The sequence below is a fragment of the Anarhichas minor genome, unplaced genomic scaffold, assembly GCF_050575085.1.
Source record: "Anarhichas minor isolate MPS153535 unplaced genomic scaffold, ASM5057508v1 ptg000011l, whole genome shotgun sequence".
Taxonomy (NCBI): Eukaryota; Metazoa; Chordata; class Actinopteri; order Perciformes; family Anarhichadidae; genus Anarhichas; species Anarhichas minor.
In genome coordinates this window covers 820,165-843,931 of record NW_027466457.1, presented here as the reverse complement: position 1 = coordinate 843,931, position 23,767 = coordinate 820,165, and the positions used below count along the sequence as shown (strand labels likewise).

Below are 23,767 nucleotides of genomic sequence, written 5' to 3'. Positions count from 1 at the left end.
GAGATTCTAAGATGGTGGGAGAAGCTGACACAGCTGCGGGTTGCTTGCAGCGTCACAGACTTTTTTTTCAGTCCATGCTTTCTGGCCACACCTGCTCGATCGAACATGAGAGCAGCACTTGATGCTGGAGCCATCGCACAAGTCCACTCAGGGGTGCCACCAGCGCACGGGAGACAACACAGAATACAGATAAAGAGTACAGCCACTGCACCTTAGCACCTTCCACTACAGCTGCACATTCAACAGCAGAGACACATACAGATAAAGGATCAGATTCAGTGTTCAGCCACATCAGGAGGCTGCAAGAGAGAAAGCGGTGTCATATCTGGTTGCTGCTGAAAGTCTAAAGAGAAGCCAAGTCATGTCTGGAGCATTTGACACCCACGTCATGTTTTCTTACAGGATATAATAAATAGATAACAAGGGACGGGAATGGTATACAGGGAATTTGGAATCATTCAAATTATTGCAGCAGGTGTTACATTAAAAATAAGCTGTTCAGCTTAAACTTCAATGTAATGTAAGAGGTGCTGGTCCTCAGCAAGTACACACAACAGCATATGGAAATGATACTCCGCCTTTACTATTATTATCAGTATACACACACGCATTCATTAAAATCAGACTGAAATCAGTAAAGGACTGACTGCAGTGATACAAACATGAAATCAAGCTGTTGTTTCCTGTGACCTCTCACCTTCCTCGTCCTCTTCAGTCCTGGCGGCGTCTCTGGAGTACATGGCCCTGCGAAGGTTTTTCCTCTCCAGATCTGTCATACTCGCTGCCTTTGTCTCCTAGAGGAGATATAAAGAAAAGCTTGTGATTCTCCCCACAATACTAAAGACGACAATCTGGTGAGACATTAAGCAAACATCCAGATAATCAAACTGTTATTCTAAGGAGCACTGGGTTGTATGCAACTCTCCTGAATCTTAAAACTGTCAAATCAACGCAAAGCAAAGATTCAGAGTCATTAAGGATTCATCCGCACTTCAAATGTCTAGAAAGTAATTACGGTCTCAAAATCCTGGTCCTGTCTGTGCATCAGGGTTTTCCAATGTTCAAAGAGTTCAGGCTCAGACTTCTGGATGTTTTTCAGAGTCCCTTCAGTCTGGATAGTGCCATCTTTCATGGCAATGATCTATTCAAACAGATACACAAACAGAGACAGAAGAGGAAATGCAATCTTTAGTATTAGCCGACACTGGAAATCAGTCTTTATGCGCTCTGGAATCTTTCTGAGATAAACTGTCTGCATCCCAAATGTAATGTTTACATCCTGAATAATATAACAGAATCCTAAATGGACAATCGTATCATTTTGTTTGACTATTATAGAGTAAAAGGGTCTGTAAATATACCGTTTATTCAGTTAGTTAAGATAATAGCTGCAAATATCTCTGTTTCTCACACACACACACACACACACACACACACACACACACACACACACACACACACACACACACACACGCGCACACACACACACACACACACACACACACACACACACACACACACACACACACACACACACACACAGGTCTTACCCAGTCTGCTTGGGGTAGATACTGCAGTTTGTGTGTGACCAACACCACCGTCCTCTTCTCCTCTCTCAGGAGCTTGAGGATGCCGTCCTGCATCAGATGGTCACTCAGATGGATGTCTAAGGCAGAGAATGGGTCATCCTAAAAAAATGCAGAAACAGACAATTATACATTAAATAGGTACTGGGTAAGAATAAGTATTTTTCTACCGCATTAAATATCAATGACTTAATAAGCATCAATCAAAGTTGAAGTTTGGAAAGCTTTTATTTGTTAGGAGTTTATTTTAATATATTTATTTATTTTAAGAACTCAGATTATTTACTTGTGGACTGTGTGTATGTGTGGTTTGATTAGATTTGACTGACAGTGGTCTGACTAATGCACAGAAATAAATTACTTTGATTGATCGTTTTATTTCTCAAGAAAAAATGCCCAAAATTCACTGGTCCCAGTTTTTTTTAAATATGAGTATTTGTCTTCTTTCTTTGTCATATATGACAGTAAATTGAGAATCTTACGACTTTAGAATAAAGTCAGAAAAACAAGCAAATTGACAACATCACATGTGGCCTCTGAGAAATTTTGAATCCCATTTTTTTTCTTTCATAGACTAAACGATTTAGCGAGAAATTAATCTGCAGATCGATTGATAATGAAGCCATAACTACAAACATGTAATACAAAGTGATTATTAATATCTGAGAGGCAGTAAAATTCATCAGGAACTGACACTTCCAACTCTCAGTTGAAAGTTGCTTTGAGCTTCTCAGCCCTGCAGCTGAGCTTAAGAGAGCGTGTTGCTATTTTTGTCACGTAGGAAGGCATCAGAAATAGTATCACATCTGCGTCTTCAGGTAAAGCTCCACAATGTTTCACTGTGAATACCGATAGACTGTCTACTAACAAGGTTAGTTAAGTGCAATCCAACAACTGAAATCATTCTTTTGATCAACGATGCGTGTGTGAAGACAAAGACTCACCAGAAACACCACGTTGGTCTGTTGGTACAAGGCTCTAGCTACGCTGATGCGCTGTTTCTGTCCCCCTGACAGGATGATACCCTGCACCAGAGGGCAGAAAACTTTATTACAAGTTTTACAACAAAGAGGATTGAACAACATGATTACAACCATAAATGTGTGTGGCGGTTGCCTCCAGAGTAACAAAGGAGATCACGGCTTATTTCCTGCATTACTGGTGCATGACGGAATCCAACATGACAGTGCTTTGGCTGAACAAGGTCAGTCCAGCTCCCTACACACATACATTAAATCCTGGTTGCACAGTAACGACGACAAATGATTCTGCAGTACAGGGAGCCACAGTGGGAGCTACGGACAGGTCTGGATTTTTTTGTTTGTTTGTTTAGATCTGTAAAATAAAAAGACCACAGAGGAAGAAAAGAAAATCATTAACTTTACTGACCCGCTCACCGATCTCTGTCTGGTCCCCCTGTGGAAGGATGTCGATGTCAGGCTGAAGAGAGCAGGCTTCTATGACAGCGTTGTACCTGGCAGACCGGAACAGAGAGAGAATACAAATGAGGACAGAGAGCAGCTGCTAATACCGGCCAGAAGGAATCCGTGGGCCTGATCATTATCAACCTCAGTAAATGAATTTAAATGATACATATCTTATATATAATTTGCTGATATGTATGCGTAACGAAAGTCGGGACTGAGCCACAAACAAGAAAAACGAAAAGAAGAAGCACGTTTCAGCAGCCCCTGTGCTTTAACTTCAAAGGTTCTGTCCTGAGCACTCGATCAGACTTGCTTCAACAGACACAGAAAGAGAGACAGATTCAGAGAGCACAGAGACACACTGGGATCAAAATTCATTATCGCATCAGTCATTCATTCATGTTCTGATTCAAATGAATCGCATGCTGGTCATTAAAATGTATCGCCATCTCTGTATCATCCATTTGGTCTTGAAACTGCAGTAGACACAAAGCCACCCTCAGTTGTACATGACAGCTTGACAGTTCTGTAATTGCTGGAGCTTTGAGAACATTGTGACTTAAAATTTGGGGTCACGGGCCAGAATAGGTTGACTAATATTAATTAATGAGATGTGCCCGCATCAGCTGGATAATGTGAGTCTGAATTTAACAAATCACAAGGATCCATGCACCAGTCACATCTCTTGGAGCACAGTGTCTGAGCTGACAGAACTGAACGTCTTTTGAACAGGACATTGTAAGACACACCTTAAGGCAAAACTCTGCACTGTAAAAGGACAAGTAACGTGTAAAATACCATGTTAAGACTAAGAGCCATGCTGGCATCTCTGTGAGTCTGTACTTCTATCTAAATAACATCAGCACACGGGAATGCACAGTGACAATGCTGACATGTGGATGTTTAGCAGCATCTTAGTTTAAAGTGTTTGCATGCTACAAATGGACTATTTAGCTAATTGGCTAAAAATAAAGTGTAATGTTAAAAGACTGTAGAAAAGCCAAGCTATGAACATAGTCACACATAGAGGCAGAGCTGTACCTCCCGAGACAGAAATGATGTATCCCGGCAGGTGCAGACAAAATATTGATTATCAACTTTAAAAGTTTGAAATAACTGTGTGTTATTTGTGCTTGGGTATCACTGCAGCCAACATGGTTTCTGTTCCATATGGTTTAGCAGACTTCCAGTGAGTCATCATGCACAATAGCAGCACCCTGACTCTGTTTGACCTGAGTGGAACAGAAGCTTAGTATCCTTGGTAACAACTGTGTCTACAGTACTGTAAAAAAAGGTGTTGAGCCACCAGCATCTTTGTTTTCAACCACCTGATGCCGCCGCCCTTGGGTTCTCTGGATCTTACCATTGAATAAAGTCACAGCAGGAAGGTAACGGGGGCGTGCAGTGAGAAAGAGATGTGTGAAGAGAAAGACAAAGGAGACAGCGGGGAGAGGCAGCACAGGTTGGGCAAACATCTCCACAGTAACAAACCAAAGCGGTCCATTAGATCTATTTCATGAAAACAGTCCATTAGACTCAAAGAGAGCACCACAGATCCAAGCAACTGACCTTTCAGAGAGACCATTTGTCGTGAGGATGAAAATTGTGAGCGTGAGTAATTGTGTTTGACTGTAAGTCATTAAAAGAGAACTTGTGTGTTTTTCATTGTGCTGACGCAGGCGAAAGCAGCATATGTTATTGAGCCAGGAGTGACTGAAACTAGAGAAACTCTACTCAATGAAAAGACAACTTTAGCCAAGACAAACCTGGTTCGGGTTCTCTCAGTGTCAAAACAGGTTATTTGGGAAGGCACACAGTGTTTTATTTTTCACTGGACACAAAGTGTTGACTTAATCAGGCATCAACATGTCCAATTTACCACAGTGGCCTCAGGGAGCGGGAAGGTTATTGGCTCTATTTTGGCTTAACAGCTTGATCTGACAACACGTTGATTACTCTGTTATAACTAACAACTCTGAATGTCAAAGTGGTTCACAGTGGAGCACATCCACAAACTAATGATTCAAGAGGAACTAAAACGATCAAAACAAGAGTTTGCTTTGAAACAGGATGTTGACAAATCAACAAACTGCTACACTCAAGTTGCCGGTTCATCAGGTACAACCAGCCAAAACTAATGCAGTCTAAGGCCATGTCCACACTACTCCGTTTTTACTCCGTATTTGCTACGTTTACACTGAGCAGCCACACTACGCCGGAGTTTTGGAGCACCCTAAGCGGAGGAATCTGAAAACTCCGGCGAGGTTGGAGGTGTTTGAGAACTCCGGGGTTGCGTTTGCGTGTGGACGGTCGGATACGGATGTGCTTAGAAAAAATTACGCCCACACCCGTGTTCGCTACTGGATTGGTTCTTGGCAACCATGACGTCTCCGTCCCTGATTCGTCACACTCACTATCACATGACCCGTACCCGGAAGAAAACAAACTGGGCTACCAGCGATTCATTTCAACATGGATAACGAATTGCAAGCGTTGCTGCTAGCACAACAGCTAGCAGCAGCTATGCAGTAAAAGTCTGCATTTCTGTGGAGGAAGCAGCTGTTATTGGAGTGATTAGCGAGCGGCGTGACCGGCATCAGCCCTATGGAGCAGCTCGTTGTTTTTAGATTCTAATGAGAAGACACGCTGCACTAACGTTTTACTTCTTCCGTTTGGTAGCCTTGAGAGACCTTAGTCTGTAAGTATGTATTTATGGAGCATGAAAATATGTACGTAGATATATTCTATTCGCGTGTTTAGTATAACATTTGTGTTGTATTAAATGCTAATCGCGGTTAGCATTTCTCCATTGGCGGTAATGTTAAAATTAGCTTAGAAGCTAGCTAGGCGGACATGTTACATGCTGGCTATATCATGGATTGTTGTTTTGTATTCGTGTAATGTGTATAGGGACAGTTCGTAAAGCCATATTTCATATTGTGCTTCCACAGTTTTACAAATAAAGATTCACACTGAAGTCTTGAAACTCTTCTATGGATTCCATGGTCTTTATTTCACGGATCTACTGTTAGCGATCTGCTAAGCTTTCCTGCACGAAGGAAGAGCAGAATAGAGTGAGAGACGTGTGTTGACCACATGTATGGACCCATATTCTAGTAAACGTTTACGTGTAAGTGTTGATTTTAAAGTAAATTTGATGTGAGAGAGATAGATAGACCCGCACCGCTGTAATGCTAATCGCGGTTAGCATTTCTCCATTGGCGGTAGTGTTAAAATTAGCTTAGAAGCTAGCTAGGCGGACATGACGTTCAGAGCTACTAGTGAGAACAGACATCAACAACACGGAGGAAACGAGTGAGAGACCACATTGATGGACCCATAATCTAGTAAACGTTTATGTGTAAGTGTTGATGTTAAAGTAAATTTGGAGAGAGAGAGACAGAGTGAGTATTTTTTTTTTTTAACAAAGCAAGCAATTCACTTCCTGTTTACACCGTCACGCGCATGCCCAGTGTAGTTAATGGTCACGTGCTGTCCGCCTTCGACGGCTGCCGTGTGGACGCAGATCAACTCGAGAATGATGCTGAAACTCCCGTGTGGACAGAGATCGTTTCTATTTGACAAATCTGCATCCAAGGAGAAACGGAGTAGTGTGGACAGGGCATAATACAACAGTCGGCAAATAAATCTGTCCCTCTGTTTGCTCATCTTTCTGCACTTCCTCACACTTTCTCTCATTTGTGTGTGATGAATTAAATATATTTCTGGTTGTTGTGCCCTGGTGGCCTCTGGATTTACAGAGATCCTATTTGGATCTGCCGGGGATGAATATTGTTCTAACTCACACAGGCTCTGCCCTCAACTAGACTCCGTGGGTAAGAGACCCTCCTACTGTGGTCCGAGCACACTCTACACGCAGCGTGGCATTGTCGGCAGCTTTGTTCGATGGGGTGAAAGTCGAGCACATATGTACGGCCGTGGCGTGGTCTCTTCTTGTTTCCCCAACTCTCTCCTCTAATTTCTTGTCATCTCTTTACTGTTGACTCTCTCGTAAAATCGTGAAATGCCCCCAAAAAACCTTGGCTAAAAAAGTAGCTCTGGTTAAGTCACATCTGTTTCCATTACTTGAAATGTGCAACACATTCTCATCAACAGGCAGCAGCAGCGGTGGAGAAGCTCAGCCACTGGTTTGGTGCGGGTATGAGGTCTTACCTCGTTGTGATCATGGGCATCTCAAAGGTGATGTTCTCCAACAGTGTCGCATTCAACAGCCAGGGCTTCTGGGAAGCGTAGGCCACAGCACCTCTCTTCCTACCAGAGGTTTTGAAACACATGCAAAAGTGTCGAACGATAAATACTCTGTCTTTATGTTCAAATACTTCTTAATCAGTTTTTTTGTTTCAGGCAATGGTTAATAAACTGTTTAACTGTTTAACCACAGGGTCTCCTCAGCCTCAGAAGCTGTAGCAGCATAATAACAACTCAGGACCATAAATAACTGATGCAGAGATGATGTAAGACTGTGGTGTGTTTGTGATGTCAACATATGCAGCTGAGTAGGGTAAATATGCAGAGGCAATCATTTTTCTCTATTATCGTCAGCGCATGAGGATTGCTGTTCTGCTCTGCTGATAATGGTGATGGGTCTCCATGGCTGGTGTGTAGCATACTGTTGTCTCACCTGATTTCTCCGTCATCTGCTGCATCTCTGTCAGTGGGACTGCAGAGAAAATATCAAACACACACACACACAAAACATTAAATAAGCAATGTTCCCTCTGAGAAACAGATTATTGACTCCCCCTTTGTCATGAAATGATTAACAGATGACAAACGCACACGCACTACCCCATATACTCTTCCCTCACTACGGCAATCATGTATTTGCTCAGCAGCAAACACAAACCGGCCATCAACTGCCCTATATGAACACATCTATCATAAGCTGTAATCTCATCCTCCCTAAAAATAATGCCACCACGCCCTTCCAATATTTCTTCCTGTAATTTGCTGATATGCAAAGAAGCATAAATGCGTTAGGACTCTGACGCATTCAGTTCTCAGAGGATCCGATTCCTCAGGCTGACATTAGTGCGTCAACACGGGATCTGTGGCTGGCGGTTCGCTGGTATCCTGTTCATCTAAGTCTCTCTCTGATAGCTGCGCTATAACTGCAAAGGCAGAGTGTTGAATGATCTGAGCCCACATTAAACTTAAAAAAATGTATGAATGTATTTGCTATTTTTAGAAACTTGTAGACTTTAACCAGAAACACTGATCTGACATTTTGTTTAGTTACTGGCACTTGAACCATGTGGTTTATAATTAAAGGGACTGCTGAGGCCATCTTTTACCATGATGTTCATTTGAGCAAAAGCAATTGAGCAATCGTAAAAAACTGTAAGAAAAAATAAATCTTAGAGTATTTTGTTCACATTGCACACTGAAATAGTTTTGATTCACTGTGCCCACACTATATAAATGAACATATGTGTTGTTCTCTACGGTTATTCACCAGACAATTCTTGTTCCTGTAAACACCCACACTTAAAATATAATGCTTTTTTTAAAAGAGGCATTTATAGTGTCCAGTCCACTGTTGTTTGTGTGCAACAGCTGAATTAAATGTCTCTCCTCTAATCAAAAATAGCACACTGCAGTATGTTTGCACTTGGAAAATATTCCTTTAATCCAGGCTGCCAATATTTTGTAATGTATTTGACTCACTTCTGCCCTCAGATGTTCATTCAGGTTTGAAATGGTCCTTTAAGGCACATCTAAAAAAGCATGATGGCACAGATTTATATTAAGATTTGGATGCTTTTTTCCATTTTTCTCCGACTTACCTTTCATCTCCCTCAGACTTCATTGGCAGGCTGCAGAAAATATAGGAAGGAAATATATAAATGGAAGTGTGTCTAACAATTCTGCATTTCTTCCACATTAAAAGTTGTGAAAATACAATGTAAACCTTCATATGCCAGGAGGGAATATTTATGAAGTCTGGTTATGTAATTTAAAAAAAAGGCATTGAAACTCACAGAAACTCTTATTTTTAGAATCGAATGCCTCAAAGTGTACACATACAATACACACACACACACACACACACACACACACACACACACACACACACACACACACACACACACATAACCATTCACATTCAGACTTGTAACATCTAAATTCATTAAGATCTGATTGGCTGTTTGGAGCTTTGCACATGCTCAGTAGAAACTGCGGTGTATTTTTAGGTTTCCCAAGTTGACACCTCTCTAGTCCTGAGAAGCTTTAAGAACACAGCTGTTAGGAAGGAAACTGGTGACTGATATTTAAGAAGCTGTAACATGCCTCAAGCATACATAAACACCCCTGTGTGCACTACTGACTGTAAGATAAAGACACTGAAGTGAATGATGTCGGCAAAAAATGTATGCAACATGTTCAAATATAATGCACATTTTTGCATTTAGCTGTACATATATTCATTTATTTACTATATTATATATATTTATATATATATATATATATATGCATAATTGTTTTTGTTATAAAATTAAAAAAAACTGACTTTCTAGTATTAATTTATTTCCATTGTTAGTTTTTCCCTAAAATATCAGTGTTGAGTTTTTGGGCTCCAGTTGAATTAGTTTTAAGCAATTCAGTAATTTTATTCTTAATTTTAAAAAACATGAAAAAGTAGAGACCGTCTTGCGATAGGATCACACCAGCTGCGATGCAAAAATCTGGCCTTAGGCGTAAAGTTCCTACCCTACTTCCTGCGCTCAACCTTTATTTTGATCTCAGCTACACACCTGTAAAGTTCTGTGACTGCCTCTTACACAGTTGCAAAGCTGTGACGGTGAAAAGCTCTGTCCACAGACAAATACACTATCAAAGAACTCAAAACTGCTGCTGTGGGGGTTCCAGCCACAGTAGGTGTCTCCAGGACCACATTTACCCACGATGACACACGGACTCACAAGGTGAAAACAATACCAGCTTCGCTGTCGTGGATAGGAAAAATCCATTTGATTTTCCATCCATTTGATAAAAAAGACAACAAGAGAATCACAAAATGCAAAGAGCAATTCAGTACTGCTATGTAGGTTGGCTTTCTATATCTGTGCATCAAGACATCTCAAGGAATACTGTCTGTGCCTGTTTTTCCTGAAAGGAGGGAATCTGTCTCGAATTACAGGTATTCGTTTTACGAAGATGATGCAATGGCAAGTGGCAAGAGTATAAATACATAATCTAAAGACAACAAAAATGCTTTAGTCATTATGTTAAACGTTCTGTCAAAGTCATTTTTTTTCAATCAGATTTGAGCATTGTGGAAAATGAATACTCTAAAGAAGGTCTGAAAAAAGTGATACGATTACAACATAAAAATCCTCACTTCAAATATCAAATCAACTTTTTGAGGGGGATGGACATTTCCTCAATTATCAAGGATAAACAATGTTGAAAAAAACAATGAAAGTACCCCTTGAGGAAATGACCTCATCACCTAATGGCCCTTGAAAGACACTGAAGCGTGATGGAGGGCTGATTGTCTTTATCCTGCAGACACGGTAAAGAGAGGGGAATCGTGCTAACAACTTTCATCTCTGACTGAAGTAGTGAGGGCTATATCCTGCCAATCAGCACCTCAAAGTTACGTAAGACGAGAATTCATTAGGGATTCACACGAGACAGTTTCAATCAGCAGCAAGAAAAACTCAAGTCTAAACATCAAAGCCAGGCTGAGGAACTTCCCACGATTTCTAACTGATGCCATAATGATGCCAGGGAGTAATGGTGCATGTTCATTGTGATGACCACGCCTTATAATTACTGCCCCATTTGTCAACATCCATTTACTTTACTCTCTTAAAGAAGGCCTTTTCTTCACTCGCTTTTCTTGTTTTTTTAGCTCAATAACTGAAACCCAGCTACAAACAATATATTTTGGAGTTAAGTGCTTGTTTCACCCTCTATTTTGGCATCACATCCAGTTGATGTGATGCAGCTTAATACTTCAGCAGGCACGGTTTGGGGTCACATCCTCGCTATACAACTGGCTGTGATGCCCAGTTTGGAGACTCTGGACCTAACTGTAAACAGGGTACCCAACCTGCACTGCTTTGACCGGATACTGAGGTCAAGCTACAAATAGTTATTCACTTTAGCGACAGAGAAGTCCCAGAGGCTCCCTGCTCTGTGCCATACTTGGAGTGGGAGAGCAGAGCGGCGACGGGAGCAGGTGGGCGAGGAAGGGTGGTTGTAGGTTGAGGGGGGTCCCACCGATGGGAATGAAAAGTTGTGTTTGTAAAAGGAAAAGGAAAGATGCCGCCCAGCATGACCTGTAATTTTAATCTAACAGGTTTTATTTCATCAAAAAATAATCCGATTTTATTAAAAGCAAGCGACTAACACAGCAAATAGAGACACTAAAGGCATGAAGCACAGCTTGTTCCCGATGATGTTGTCATACTGCTGTGTTATTGTATTGATTGTACCGCCCTGAAGCTCAGTGAAAAGCAAAGAAAAAAAGTGACACTACACTGAAAGGTGAAAGAAAGAAAAAAACGTTGAACAAGTTTGAGATTGAAAGTTTATTCTTCATCTTGGAACCAGCAGTTGACTGAACAGTGGACCTTGAGGTGAGATATTTTTGTCAACTGATGTATCCAAAAGGTCAGAAAAATGGAGATGCATGGAAACAGGGCACAATTCCATCTGCTGAGGAAGATCACGTGATATGTGTCAAGTAACTAAAATAGTTCTACTTTCTTGATTATATAAACACATGGTGAGCATGTGTTTGCATGGTGAGCTCAGGCAAAGCACCGAAGACATGAACACCATCCGCTGATCAGTTACAGTTGATTCTCAGAGCCACCAGTCGTTGTTAAACGAGTCAATGCGGTGGTCTTCATCAATCTGAAATGTTTGCACACTCATCCTTCTGATTAGTCATGCGGTTTACTTCTGTCAGGCACGTGCTGCACTCATTCATCTTCTTATCGCCTTTTGCTTTATGAGCATTACTTATCTCAGTGGTTTGTATCTGCCGGGTTTTGTTCTGTGCAGAATCTGTCGCATGCACGCAGACCATTACCCTCCCAGATATAACGTTGCATCCACAAATGTTCCTGATTTAAATGCAGCACAACAATAACAACAACAAACATGGTGGAAACATAAGGACAAACTCCTCTTAATCTGTCTGAATGCTTTCAGGAGGATAAAGTCTAAATGACAGCTCCTTAGTTTCTCCCTGGGTACAATCCAACTTAATATCAGAGGGAGTGCCAGCCCGGCCCTGGCATCTGGACAGAAGGAGGATCTGTGTGAGTGTTAGTGTGACTGCCAGGGACACCGTGCCAGGGACACCGTGACAATCAAGTAGGGGAAACTGATCTTTGTTGACAAATGGAGAATGATGGCGGAACTATCCTGGGGAGGTGACGAGATACTCAGGAACAGGAGATAGAGGCTAATGACTCCCAGAATGCATTGGGAGGGATATGAGTATTACGTTTCAGCTGAGCTGTTTCAAACATGCTCTGCTTCCTTTTTTTAGATCCACTGGGTTTACTTCTGTTGAAACTGGCTATCTACAAAATTCACTTCTTTGAGCATGGAGGTTTATTCTTGACTTTGGGAACATATATCCGTAAAGCTAAATATTTCTTTAGCTTTAGGCCTTGTTCAGTGACCACCTGAGTGGGACAAGCTACTTGGAAATTGTAGTGAGCTAAGCTACCAAGCTAAGTTACGGCAACATGGCAAAAGCAGTTTAACTACATCAAAGCTCTCTTTTTCTTTTTACATTGAACCAAATTCAATTTATTTTCAATTATCAATGCACACTGAATTCTAACATCCAATCATGCACCTTACCACCAAAGCAAGATGCACCTGACTTGCACTGAGGTACAGTGTAGACTGAAATGTATTAACATAATGAAACTGTTACAGCCAGGGCGACTGCCTCAGGATCAATTCCTCTCAGTCCTCAAACTCTAACATCTTTCAATCAAGTAAACTCACGATGTATTCCCTGCATCAGAAAAAAGGCGTAGGTATCAGCCCGAGGATTGGTTCATGATGTCACCGTCATACGGTAGTGCCTTTGTCAGCTACACATGCACATCTGTGTGTAACTGTGGCGTCACTTACCAATCCTTAGCTATTTTATTTCAGACTGCAGCATGAAAGCTCTGCTGCACTTGAGCTTCAGAAATGCTTGAGAAAATGTAGCTTGTGTGGACGCTACTGCAACTATTGGATCAACAAAAGAGCGAAGCTACAGAAATGTGATTCAGAAAACAGCAACGCTACCAACACGCTACTGAGAAATGTAGACAATTAGTGTCCACACATATGAACATTTCTTATCATGTGTCACATTAACAACTGAGCTAAATAAATATGCTGGATACGGGCAAAAAATCTGAAAAAAACTAAGTGACCTTTGAGATTATAATATAAATATATGAAACTGCTCGCCACTCAGACTCAGAGATTTCCCGCCTGATACAAGGGGTCCAGTAGAGATTTCCTTTGGGGGAGTCACTCAGCTTAAAAGGTTTTCCAAAAAGTACCTTTTTCCAAAGTAACTTACAATGAGCGCATTCAACCTCCATAGAAATGTGACATAGATGTACTCAAAACTTTAAGAGATTTTTTCAAAGGACATGAAAGGTTAACAGTTTGTGTGGTGTGTGTTGGTGTCGTCTGTTTAAAGGGGTTTCTAGCCTGCAGCCACAGCAAGTCTGTTGGGATGTTTCCCCATCTGCATTTGACTGATTTTGGGTCAGTGGCGCATGAAAGAATCCTCACGTTCCTCTACACTCTATTAGCCATAAAAGCTGCAATATCAGCTCTATTTCACTGACCTACAAATCCATTTATGTTTTATTGACATGTCATAGTAAGAGGTCTGATTGTGATGCTAATTGCGTTGCCTTGTCAAGGACTTGGAATTTATTGTTGCAAGGAAAAGCATGAATAAAAGCTCCCTGACAGACCAATTAATTACCAGAGAGGTTAAAACAGTATGAGTTAGAGTTCCACACAGGCCGAGAATGAGGAAGAAAACATTGACTTGATATCGATCGGAGTGGTCCGAGTCTCTATGAGAAGCAATTCTCCTTAAATTAACCATTCACCTGGATTGAATTTCATTACAAGAATTGTGTAACATACAGTTCATGGATTTCCCTGAGGGCACATGTATGGTATTGCTTTGTAATTACATTTATGGGGAGGTGGTTGATATACTGGGATGACTGTTGTATATTTACTGTTTTTACCTATTAAAGGAGAACCTTCATAGAGCCTCATTTAATTCAGGCCCAGGACAGGAGACACTTCATCACAATAACTATCAGATAATTAGGACAAACAATGACCAGCACCATGGTCCTGCACCCATCTAGAAACGTTATGTTTAAGGGATGGTCGCAATTATTTTCACAAAGGACGTTGTTTTCCCCAATCAATTCAAGTCAATCATTCAAACCTAAAAGTGATTGAAACGTTTGAACTGAATTGTCCGAGTTGGGGAACAGACGGGGAACAGTGAATTTGTAACCGACCTGTTCCAGGCGACTGCTCCTGATACTCTCTGCATTTCTCCCAGCGCTGCCAGCAACAGGGACGACTTTCCACAACCCACCTGGCCCACAATCATAGTCAGCTTACCTGAGAGGTTTGAGAGGGAATAATGTAAACAGCTAAGTAACAGAAGGAAACTGGATACAGAAGCAAGTAGGGAGAATAATTTAGGAGGCAGATTGTACATCACACTGCCTGACACTCACCAAAAGGAATCTTGATGTCCACATTAGAAAGTGTTGGTGGTCCATCGGTCCAGGTGAAATAACCGCTAGTTATCTGAGGAGAGCATAGCGCAGAGTCATCCAGGTGTCAAACTGAGATTAACTCAGCAAATAAACAGTTAACATGCCATCCATCCAAAATGATGGAGAGTGAGGCCATAGAGGTAAATGTAATTTGCAGGATACTGGCGCTATTGACTTGCAAAATTGACAAACAGAAAATGAATTGAGCAGTTTTAAATTGATCCAGAGCTAAAGCTAGTTTTCCTCCATTGTATGAAACTCCAATCAACAGCATCCTGTATATAATAACAAATGCCAATAGTGCACATCAGTGCATTTTTAAAAACTGCAGTACCCAGAAATTAGACACAATATTCCAAGTTGTATCAAAATGTGACTGTGGTGTCCAAAATATTGTGTATGATGTATCATATGTTGTGATGATGAAACCTCACGACAGTTGATTTAACTCTGACAATAATTTAGATGGGATTTATATGATACATAAAAAAGACAGTATATAATGTATATAACGCTAGATGTAAAGTCTGGGCATTCTTCCAAAGTCCAAATTCTTCCAAACTTTATCTTCTCTTCAGCCAAATGATGCTATCTATTCGGATTATGCTGATATTGTATCCTGTCTTTTACCTTTAAATAAATTACAAATAGTTTAAGTAGATTTATTTTGAAATGTGCATAACACACCCATGACTATGATATGATACATGGTTTAAATTTGCTATCTTTGAATGCCAGCATCCCTCGGTGTATTTATTAACACACTCTGACCAACTTTGACTTTCTGTTCCTCAGTCTCTACAGGGAGGTGTCTGTTTTCAGGCTCCCTTTAGATGGAAATAATTCGTAATGACACTTTCAATCTATAACTTCTTTTGGATTATTCAAAACAAGCAGAGGGTCACAGGATCACCGCAAAACACAATTTACTGATTTCTGTCCCTCATGCAAAGACATCTCTGAAGGTCATAACAAAAGCTAGACAGAAAGTTTATTTGCTCCCATTAACTCAAGTCAGTGTAATTCAAAACGACTGACCTATAATAAAAGTTTAATGTTCTGAATTGTGAAGGCCACTCTAACTGCCACATCAACACTTATGTAACCTGGAGGAATATTTCACCTTGTTTCTGACCAGGTGACATCTGGTGCAGGATGACACAATGTCCTTTTATCTTTCTCACCTTGATACAGATGTCTTGGTCCACGTCCTGGTAGGATCCGTCCCCCTCATGATCCCCTGGTGAGCTGTATTTTTTCCAGTCGTCCCTCGAGGGGCGCTTCCGGTTCACCACCTTCAAGGGCTGGAGGTGTCGGGACAAAGAGGATGAGGACATTGATGGGAGAGGTTTAGAGGATGACTAGAGGAGGGTTGTGTAACATCAAACACAAAGGACAAAGAGGTAAATGATGATCTCAATAGGAAGACACAAAGGTGGAGGAAGAAAACAACATTCACAGCAAAGTGAGACGGCCTGGACGCAGCAGCAGGGGAGATAGTAAGAAACACATTTTGTCTACTTCATTGCCTGATTGAATCCAACCCAAAATAAATGCGTGTACATGTACTTACCACGGCCTGGTATCTATTTTGGTTGTGATTGCTGGAGCCGGAGGTGAACATCACTCTGGGCTCTTGTTCATCTCCAATCTCATCACTTGAGAAAAACTCGCTGAGCTTCTGAACACTGCAGATTAATCAGAAAGGAATCAAGTCACTACTCGTAAAAAATGAAATGAATCTGTAGAATAAATTTATAGAAATATGTTCAAAACATACTGATGGATGGGCCATACTGTATTCTACTAGTACAGCAGACAGGCACAAGCAACATTGACTTTGAATGAACTCACTTACATTCAGATAACAGCATCCCTGTTTACTCTCATATTTCATTCAGTGAAACGGAACAGAAAATGATTGGAAAGCTTGGTTCACTACCAACAAGCTTTCACTTTCTCTCCCTATCATACACACTCACAAATCTCTACATCTCTGAGTCAAATCACTCATCTTCTACATCACTACCTAAATAAGAACAGATGCTTCCCTGATAAAGGCTATCTAACTCTAATGACTAAATCTGTACTAAATGTCAGAGCTGACACTGGGACTCATTTCCTTCAGTTAATTCATCTATCCATCCATATGTCTCAGAGACAAAGACATTCAGTATAGAGAAGTACAGGTAACATGCCGCACTGAACCCTGTGTGTTAGTTATATACACTGCAGCAGCGACACCAATGTGAGAAGTTTAATCAACAGCAAGATTAAATGAGAATGGCACTTGAAAAATGTTAAAGTTTCCACAGGAAGATTGACTGATGCTATTATTCAGCACTAAATGTCAACTTGAACAACTGAAATCTAATGAGATATATTTAAAGTTGCACAATGACTTTGTATTTACCATATTAGTTTATTAGCTTTTTTCTACAAAGAGACATTTTCTCATGTTGAGGTCTGAAGATGAATCTAAACTGTTATTTTTTATTTATTTATTTATTTTTTTTATCCCTGGTGTTTGACAGTTTGTCGGATCACACAGCCCCGAAATAGACATCTCAAAGGATCGCAGGCAGCTTCCACATTCCAAAAAGAAAAGACACTCTAGTTAAAATAAGGTGCTTACACCAGCACAGTTACGTCAGCTGGCCTCCATATAGAAAGCCCCATATAGAAAGTGTGTGATGCCAGTTTCCCCATCCCCACTCATTACACTCCTGCCCTGTGATCACTTTCAGTACGTAAAGCTGGAGATGATGCGATTTAAACTGATATGCTCTCATTGCCTGTACAGTCTCAAAGAAAAGAGTTCAGCTTCATTGACTTTACTGCAGTGGCGGGCCGTGCATTTTATACCTGGGCCTTCACTGCTGTCCTGCAGCTGAAATACCACATGATGGCGCCACAGCTATTATTCATTTTTAAGGCTGTAACTATGTACATCTTCGTATTAAACCGTTCGGTACGAGTCGTTTAAATAATGCTAGAGCATTTAGAAAATGCAAAAGCCTAAATTCAGGAAAATATAATGTTCTCAGCTGGTCTGGCTGTGGGATCCACCATCATTCCTTAATGGCAAGCCGCGACCCAAAGAGATTATCATAGGATTTTACTTTCACAACTTCAACGTTGAACGTACTGCTCTGCAATGTCTTTCCTCGTCTCAGCCCCCTGTGTCATGGTGTGTGGTACATCTCACTCGGGTCAGAATGCCCATATTTGATTGGCTGAGCTGCATCACGTGATGTGATTCACTACCCGACAGCCTCTGCTGTTAAGTTTCGTTTCACGATTCACGTGAACCTCGCGGCAGAGCTACACATGGACACTGAGCGGCATGTAATGCTGACATCATTATAGGACGGCTAGCAGGTGCTGACACGTCAAAGAATACGCCCAACATGTCAAACTAAATATCTGATTGGTTGAACACTATGACAATCAACAATATCGTCCCCATTCACTTAAACTGCACTGGATGCACTTGAGAGTCTGCAGGCCTCGGGCCTCTGTTCTTACCTAGAGACACAGAGGTGAAATCTGATTGGATAAAAGCTCTACTTAAAACAAGCTGCACTGGAAGCAGAGCAACTGAGGAAGACAGTAGCTGTGCAATGAGAAAATAAGATAATGGGAAAAATATTTTTATAAATTATAATACATGTAGTGTATTTAAGAAAAATTATTAAATTATAAAATAGATATAACTTTGTGATTCTGTTTAGGCCAGCAGAGAAGACCTTGCAGGTCCTGACGGCCCACCACTGCTTTACTGTATGAGACATCGATTAGAGGACAATAAATCCATCTTTATCTCCGCCGGGAGAATAATGCGATCATGTGTGTGTGTGTGTGTGCGTGTGTGTGTGTGTGTGTGTACGTGTGTGTCTGTGTGTGTGCGTGTGTGTGTGCGTACCACTGTCTAATCTCACATCCTGCTGCAGCAAACTGGTTGGTCAGTTATGGCTGCAGGCTCAAGGAACTCTTGTGGTTGCGGTGACTCACACTTCCTCAAAACAACTTTTATCGCCTGTTTTATTTGACTGCCTGCTGAAAATTACATATTTTTGTCTCATTTCACCGTCTAGCTATATTTGGAAAGTGAATACCTAAATTCTTTTGCACATGTACACTCGTAGCTCAGGTGAAATGTTTTTCCCTTCAATATTGATCTTATAATTATCCCATAGTGGAGTACATAGAACAATTGTTGCTTTTTCTGAACACCCAACCTTTAAGAGAGGTGAGAGTTTATCTTAGAAAACTACTTCTGTGGTGTGCTGCATCCGTCATTCTCAAGTGCTCTTTCTTTATTGCAAGTTATTGTCAAGACATCTTGTGCAGTTTGGCACTCCTCTCTGCAGTTATAATCAAGGAAGGTTTATTTAATTGGATCCTAACTGCCCTGTAGGTCTGTAAAAATATAAGAAGTGTAAATCATCTTCATCACATGGTGGGTCATTCATTTGTGCAGCACCATTAATACAAGGAGAGAGACCTATAACTCTGCAGCAGCCTAATCACAACAGATGTCTTGACTGCCAATCTAACTAATTGTGAAGATATTGCTGAAAATACATAGGCACGACATTCCAGTACCAGAGACAAGTGCGCTAAAAGAACAAAGAAATTAAGCCCTTTGTTACATGAACAAAAGCTGATCCAATAATGACTGCAGGAAAAGGTCAAGCATTTCATCTAAAAATGTTGCTTTTCAATGCTCTGTTCAGTGTCAGTGTTTCTGTTTCAACTACTTCCACAAACATTCATTCAAAATCAAACGAGTATTTCCTAGTTTATCTTGAGATCATGAAAATGTATTTTTGCTCATTTATGAAAAAAAAAGAATCTGCTGTAAGACAATAAATCTGACGTTGCTCTCTAGTATGAAAATGATATTCTAGTTTCTCACCTAACAAGAGCCTTCACGGTGGAGCGCACCACGCTGGAGAGCAGGAAGAGGGGGGTGACCAGGATGTGAAAGAGGGACAGAGAGGCAAAGGCCACAGCTGGGGAAAGATCGGCGTCCTCGGAGATGTGAACGTGAACCACAAACGTCTGCAGGATGAGAGGAAGGACAAAATGGCTGAGGTTAGTCTCAGCATCATGGATTTAGATCCTTAAACCCTTGAACTGCTTGACTGGCTGATGGACACTAACGGTATGTTCCAGGTGAAACCCCAGCAAAGACAAACAGAAGTAATTATTTGGCTGTCAGCATCAAGTTGCTGTTGAACTTGAGTTGTCCAATGAAAAGTTTGAGGAGCTCAATAAAATCAAAGAAGAATCACTTGTCTTCGTCTGTTGTGTATAATCATCCCTCTACCTGGTATCTGTCGGTCTTTTCTTATTTATCACCACTCAGGTCTACAACCATGACAGACTTCTAGAAATACAGGCATGATTTAGTGTCAGAGAGCCCCCCCCCCCCCCACTGTCCCCTTGAAATGACACTGGACACTGTCTCTGCTCTGTCATTCACACATTCACACATTCTGATAGAGCTAGAATTCAAACTCACCGTCAATACAGCTGCGATCGGAATAGCTGCAGTCATGAAAACTGAAAGAAGAAAAGAAACAAACAGGAGGATGACCAAGATTTAACACAGTGAAAATAAACAACGTAAAGTTGAGAATAACTATTTTTCCCTACATTCTCACTAAAAAGGCAGTAATTTGTCCATGTCAGCTCACCGATATTCTGTTAAATATTACTTGGTTACTTTGAATGAATCCTTGACCTCATCCATGACTTTATAGAAACTTTTTTGAAACAAATTAGACAGACTCACAAATAAGTGACTCATTTGTCCCGTTAGATCAGCAGTCTGCAAGTGCACACTGGGTAATCACAGCATGCTGTGTAAGGGCCTTTTTTTACTGCCCATTATTTTCTGTGACCCGCCGTTGTCAACAATGCAATATATAAACAAATGTCATGAAACATTATCTAAAAAAATGAATGGATGTTAAGATAAAAACAAGGTTGTTACTGCAGTGACAGAGTAGTCTCAGCTTTGCATTAATGGTGATTAAATCTTGGTTTCTATTGCTGTCATTAAATTGTTCTGTTCCATTACTCTCTGTTGTCAGGGAGGAAATTATGATCACCCACTCCTCTTCACTATGCAATCATTGATTTTAGATTTCAACACAGTCTATTACAGGACTGGAGCCGTGCAGACTGCAGCCACTGTTCACCTGGAAAGTAAGTCAGCAATCTGTAGAAAACAAATATGTATCATAGTGTGCAGTGATTTCTTAGGTACTGTAAATGGGGAATGAATGGAAGTACAATCATCCATGTTAGCCATGCCTCAAACATGAATTACCTTTACGTCCAGTTATTTTTATACGTATGTGTTGAATTTTAGATGTTGACTGGAAATTGTGGGGTTCAATAAAGGTGGGCCGACATTAGAAACACAATAATCAAGTAAAAAGTGATGCACTGCAAAGCCTTGTGCCTTCCCTGTAAATGTTTCATTTTTTTGCACACACATTTCATAAGCTCAAGTGTAAGAGATCAAAGTTCAGAGCAAAGTGCTTTACTGGATATGCATGTGTAACGAGCGAAGGCCTGCAGGCTGGTGAGCTCTTTGCTCCTGGTCCCCTCCACGCTGTCACAGAAGATGTGTTCCCAGGCGTACAGCTTCAGCAGCTTGATGCCCCGCAGCAGCTCGTTGGTCTTCTTTAGACGTTCACTGGAGTATTCCTGTAAGGGGAAAAGGGAGACTTTTATTAAACAACCATAATGGTTCATCCAGAGGGCGACATGAGCGTAATCACCTCTACATCTCTGGGTTTAATCCCAACACAAACATCTGAGCCATCTAAGCAAGTGTTTTTCCCTGGTATAAAGCCATGCTCTATAGGGCCGTAGGAAACAGTATCATTACATAGAGTTGCTTTGCAGCAGCTGGAAGCAGCAGAAAGGCGTGAGGCAAGATGAGCATATCTTGTGTGATTGAAATTGTTGTTGTTGTTTCTTCTCTTCAAATTAAACAAATGCTATTTTTCTCCAAGGAAATGATTGCTTTGAGGTGTCCAGAGGTACGTGTGTGTGCGTTTGTGTGTATCTGGGTCCTTTTTTGTGATGTCATTCATTACCTGGTGTGATATGGATGAGCCAATATTGACCAACTCTGTTTGCAAAGTTCTGCATTAAACTGATGCAGCTCAGAGCCCAAACACATCGAACACATTGTTTGCATTACGATTCAACATGTGAATATATTGTTGGTGACCAGACACCTAGCCAGTACTTTTAGTTTCTCCATGATGCACTGGAATGATAGGTTTATAAAGTTCACTTGATTTCAACATATTATACCAAAACAAACTGCACTAGCAGCTCTGTGAGGCCTTAATGCTCATTGCAAAGTAAACCATAGACAAACGTTTTGACCTGATGACGATGCTCGATGAAAAGTCAGGGGAAAGTTGACAAAGACCTTGTAAGTCTGCAGCAAATTGCATGATATTCCATCTAATAGAGATTTCACTCTGAACAACAAATGTCAACCTCATGGTGGTACTAAATGAAAAGTCGGGGGATCACCAAAATGATTTCATCCTCGGGGGTTGTTAAGACATTTCTCCAAAAAACAAATTATATTCAGTTCAGTTTTATGTGTATAACCCAATATCACAAATATGCCTTAGAGGGCTTTATAATCTGTACAGATTATGACATCCTCTATCCGTGTACCCTCGCATCGGATAAGGAAAAACTCAAAGCTTAAATGTTGAAAATCCCTTAAGAAACCTGAGGTTAAGAAACCTCAGGGAGAGTAACTGAGGAGGGCTCTCTCTTCCAGGATGGGCAGAAGCTCAATAGATGTCATGTGTACAGAATGAACAACGTAGTGAAATTACAACATATGACAGAAATCATACATGTAATGAGAGTATAACAGCAGTAGTAGCACCAATAATATCAGATATAATAATAAAAACATTATTACTACAAATAATAACAGCAGCAGTGGATATAATGATAATGATAATAAAAGCTTTAATAGCAACATCTTATATTATCAAGACATTTCAGTCTGGACCGAAGCGGTGGACTGACCACTTGACCGCCTGCCCGACCAAAAGATATCGCCATCCATAAATGGCTAAAATCATAATAGTCACATACAATGCTGCATCTCTGTAGAAGAACAATAAAAGTCCTCACCAGGGTGCTCTTTTGTGTCTGGGACAGCTTGGTGGCCACAAAGTATTGTACAGGAGCTAACACAGCGATGACGGTCGCTCCAATCAAGGCACTGATTCCCAAGAGGTAGTAGAGCAGGATCACTCCCACGACAATCTGAGAGAAGAAAGAACATAACATTTAACCTTGTGGAGAGAAAAATGACGAATAAAGGCTTCAGGTACTTAACGCAGACCATTCAAAGAAAACGTATTTCCACATTGCACCGCATTGTGAGGAGCAGTGACCATGAGCATAACATCGTACACGCAAGAATATGTCAAGCAGGTGACATACAGTTTAAAAAAAACAGCCTTCGATAACAACAGCCTTTGTAGAGACATCATTATGTTACTGGATGTATACAATATGCATGTGTACAGGTCAAGGAACATGCAAAGCTGCACATCTCTATACACAACTCTAGATTTTATATACACGACTTTTTATGCAAGAATCAATCAGTAAGTTGAACAATGAATTAAGAATTCGAAATTAAATATTGATGAAAGCTTTCATCAATATTTAATTTCGAAATATAGTCTCTCTCTCTCTCTCTCTCTCTCTCTCTCTCTCTCTCTCTCTCTCTATGTCTTTGGCAACACACTGAGCACATGTCCGATTCAAGAATCCCCAGGAGACACAGAACCAGATGAAGATGGATGTGACATTTAACATTCGCACACCCCCTCCATCATCTGTCACAGGATAATGTGTGCCA

General features: G+C 40.8%; 1 protein-coding gene across 2 annotated transcripts in view; it reads right to left on the bottom strand.

Annotated features, from left to right (window-relative positions):
• The window catches only part of abcc8 (ATP-binding cassette, sub-family C (CFTR/MRP), member 8), a 47,813-nt gene that overhangs the window by 10,471 nt on the left and 13,575 nt on the right, over positions 1-23,767 (bottom strand). The window contains exons 9-24 of one of the 2 annotated variants that reach the window (XM_076089828.1): positions 23,029-23,163; positions 21,396-21,558; positions 20,363-20,403; positions 19,754-19,899; positions 16,406-16,520; positions 16,017-16,193; positions 14,791-14,863; positions 14,566-14,671; positions 8,821-8,850; positions 7,656-7,694; positions 7,187-7,285; positions 2,976-3,060; positions 2,531-2,611; positions 1,551-1,688; positions 1,016-1,141; positions 698-794 (exon numbers count right to left, since the gene is read on the bottom strand). In XM_076089828.1, coding sequence (XP_075945943.1) covers positions 698-794; positions 1,016-1,141; positions 1,551-1,688; positions 2,531-2,611; positions 2,976-3,060; positions 7,187-7,285; positions 7,656-7,694; positions 8,821-8,850; positions 14,566-14,671; positions 14,791-14,863; positions 16,017-16,193; positions 16,406-16,520; positions 19,754-19,899; positions 20,363-20,403; positions 21,396-21,558; positions 23,029-23,163 — 1,651 coding nt within the window. The remainder of the gene's footprint in view (positions 1-697; positions 795-1,015; positions 1,142-1,550; positions 1,689-2,530; positions 2,612-2,975; positions 3,061-7,186; positions 7,286-7,655; positions 7,695-8,820; positions 8,851-14,565; positions 14,672-14,790; positions 14,864-16,016; positions 16,194-16,405; positions 16,521-19,753; positions 19,900-20,362; positions 20,404-21,395; positions 21,559-23,028; positions 23,164-23,767) is intronic. The other variant, XM_076089829.1, reaches the window with a different exon arrangement.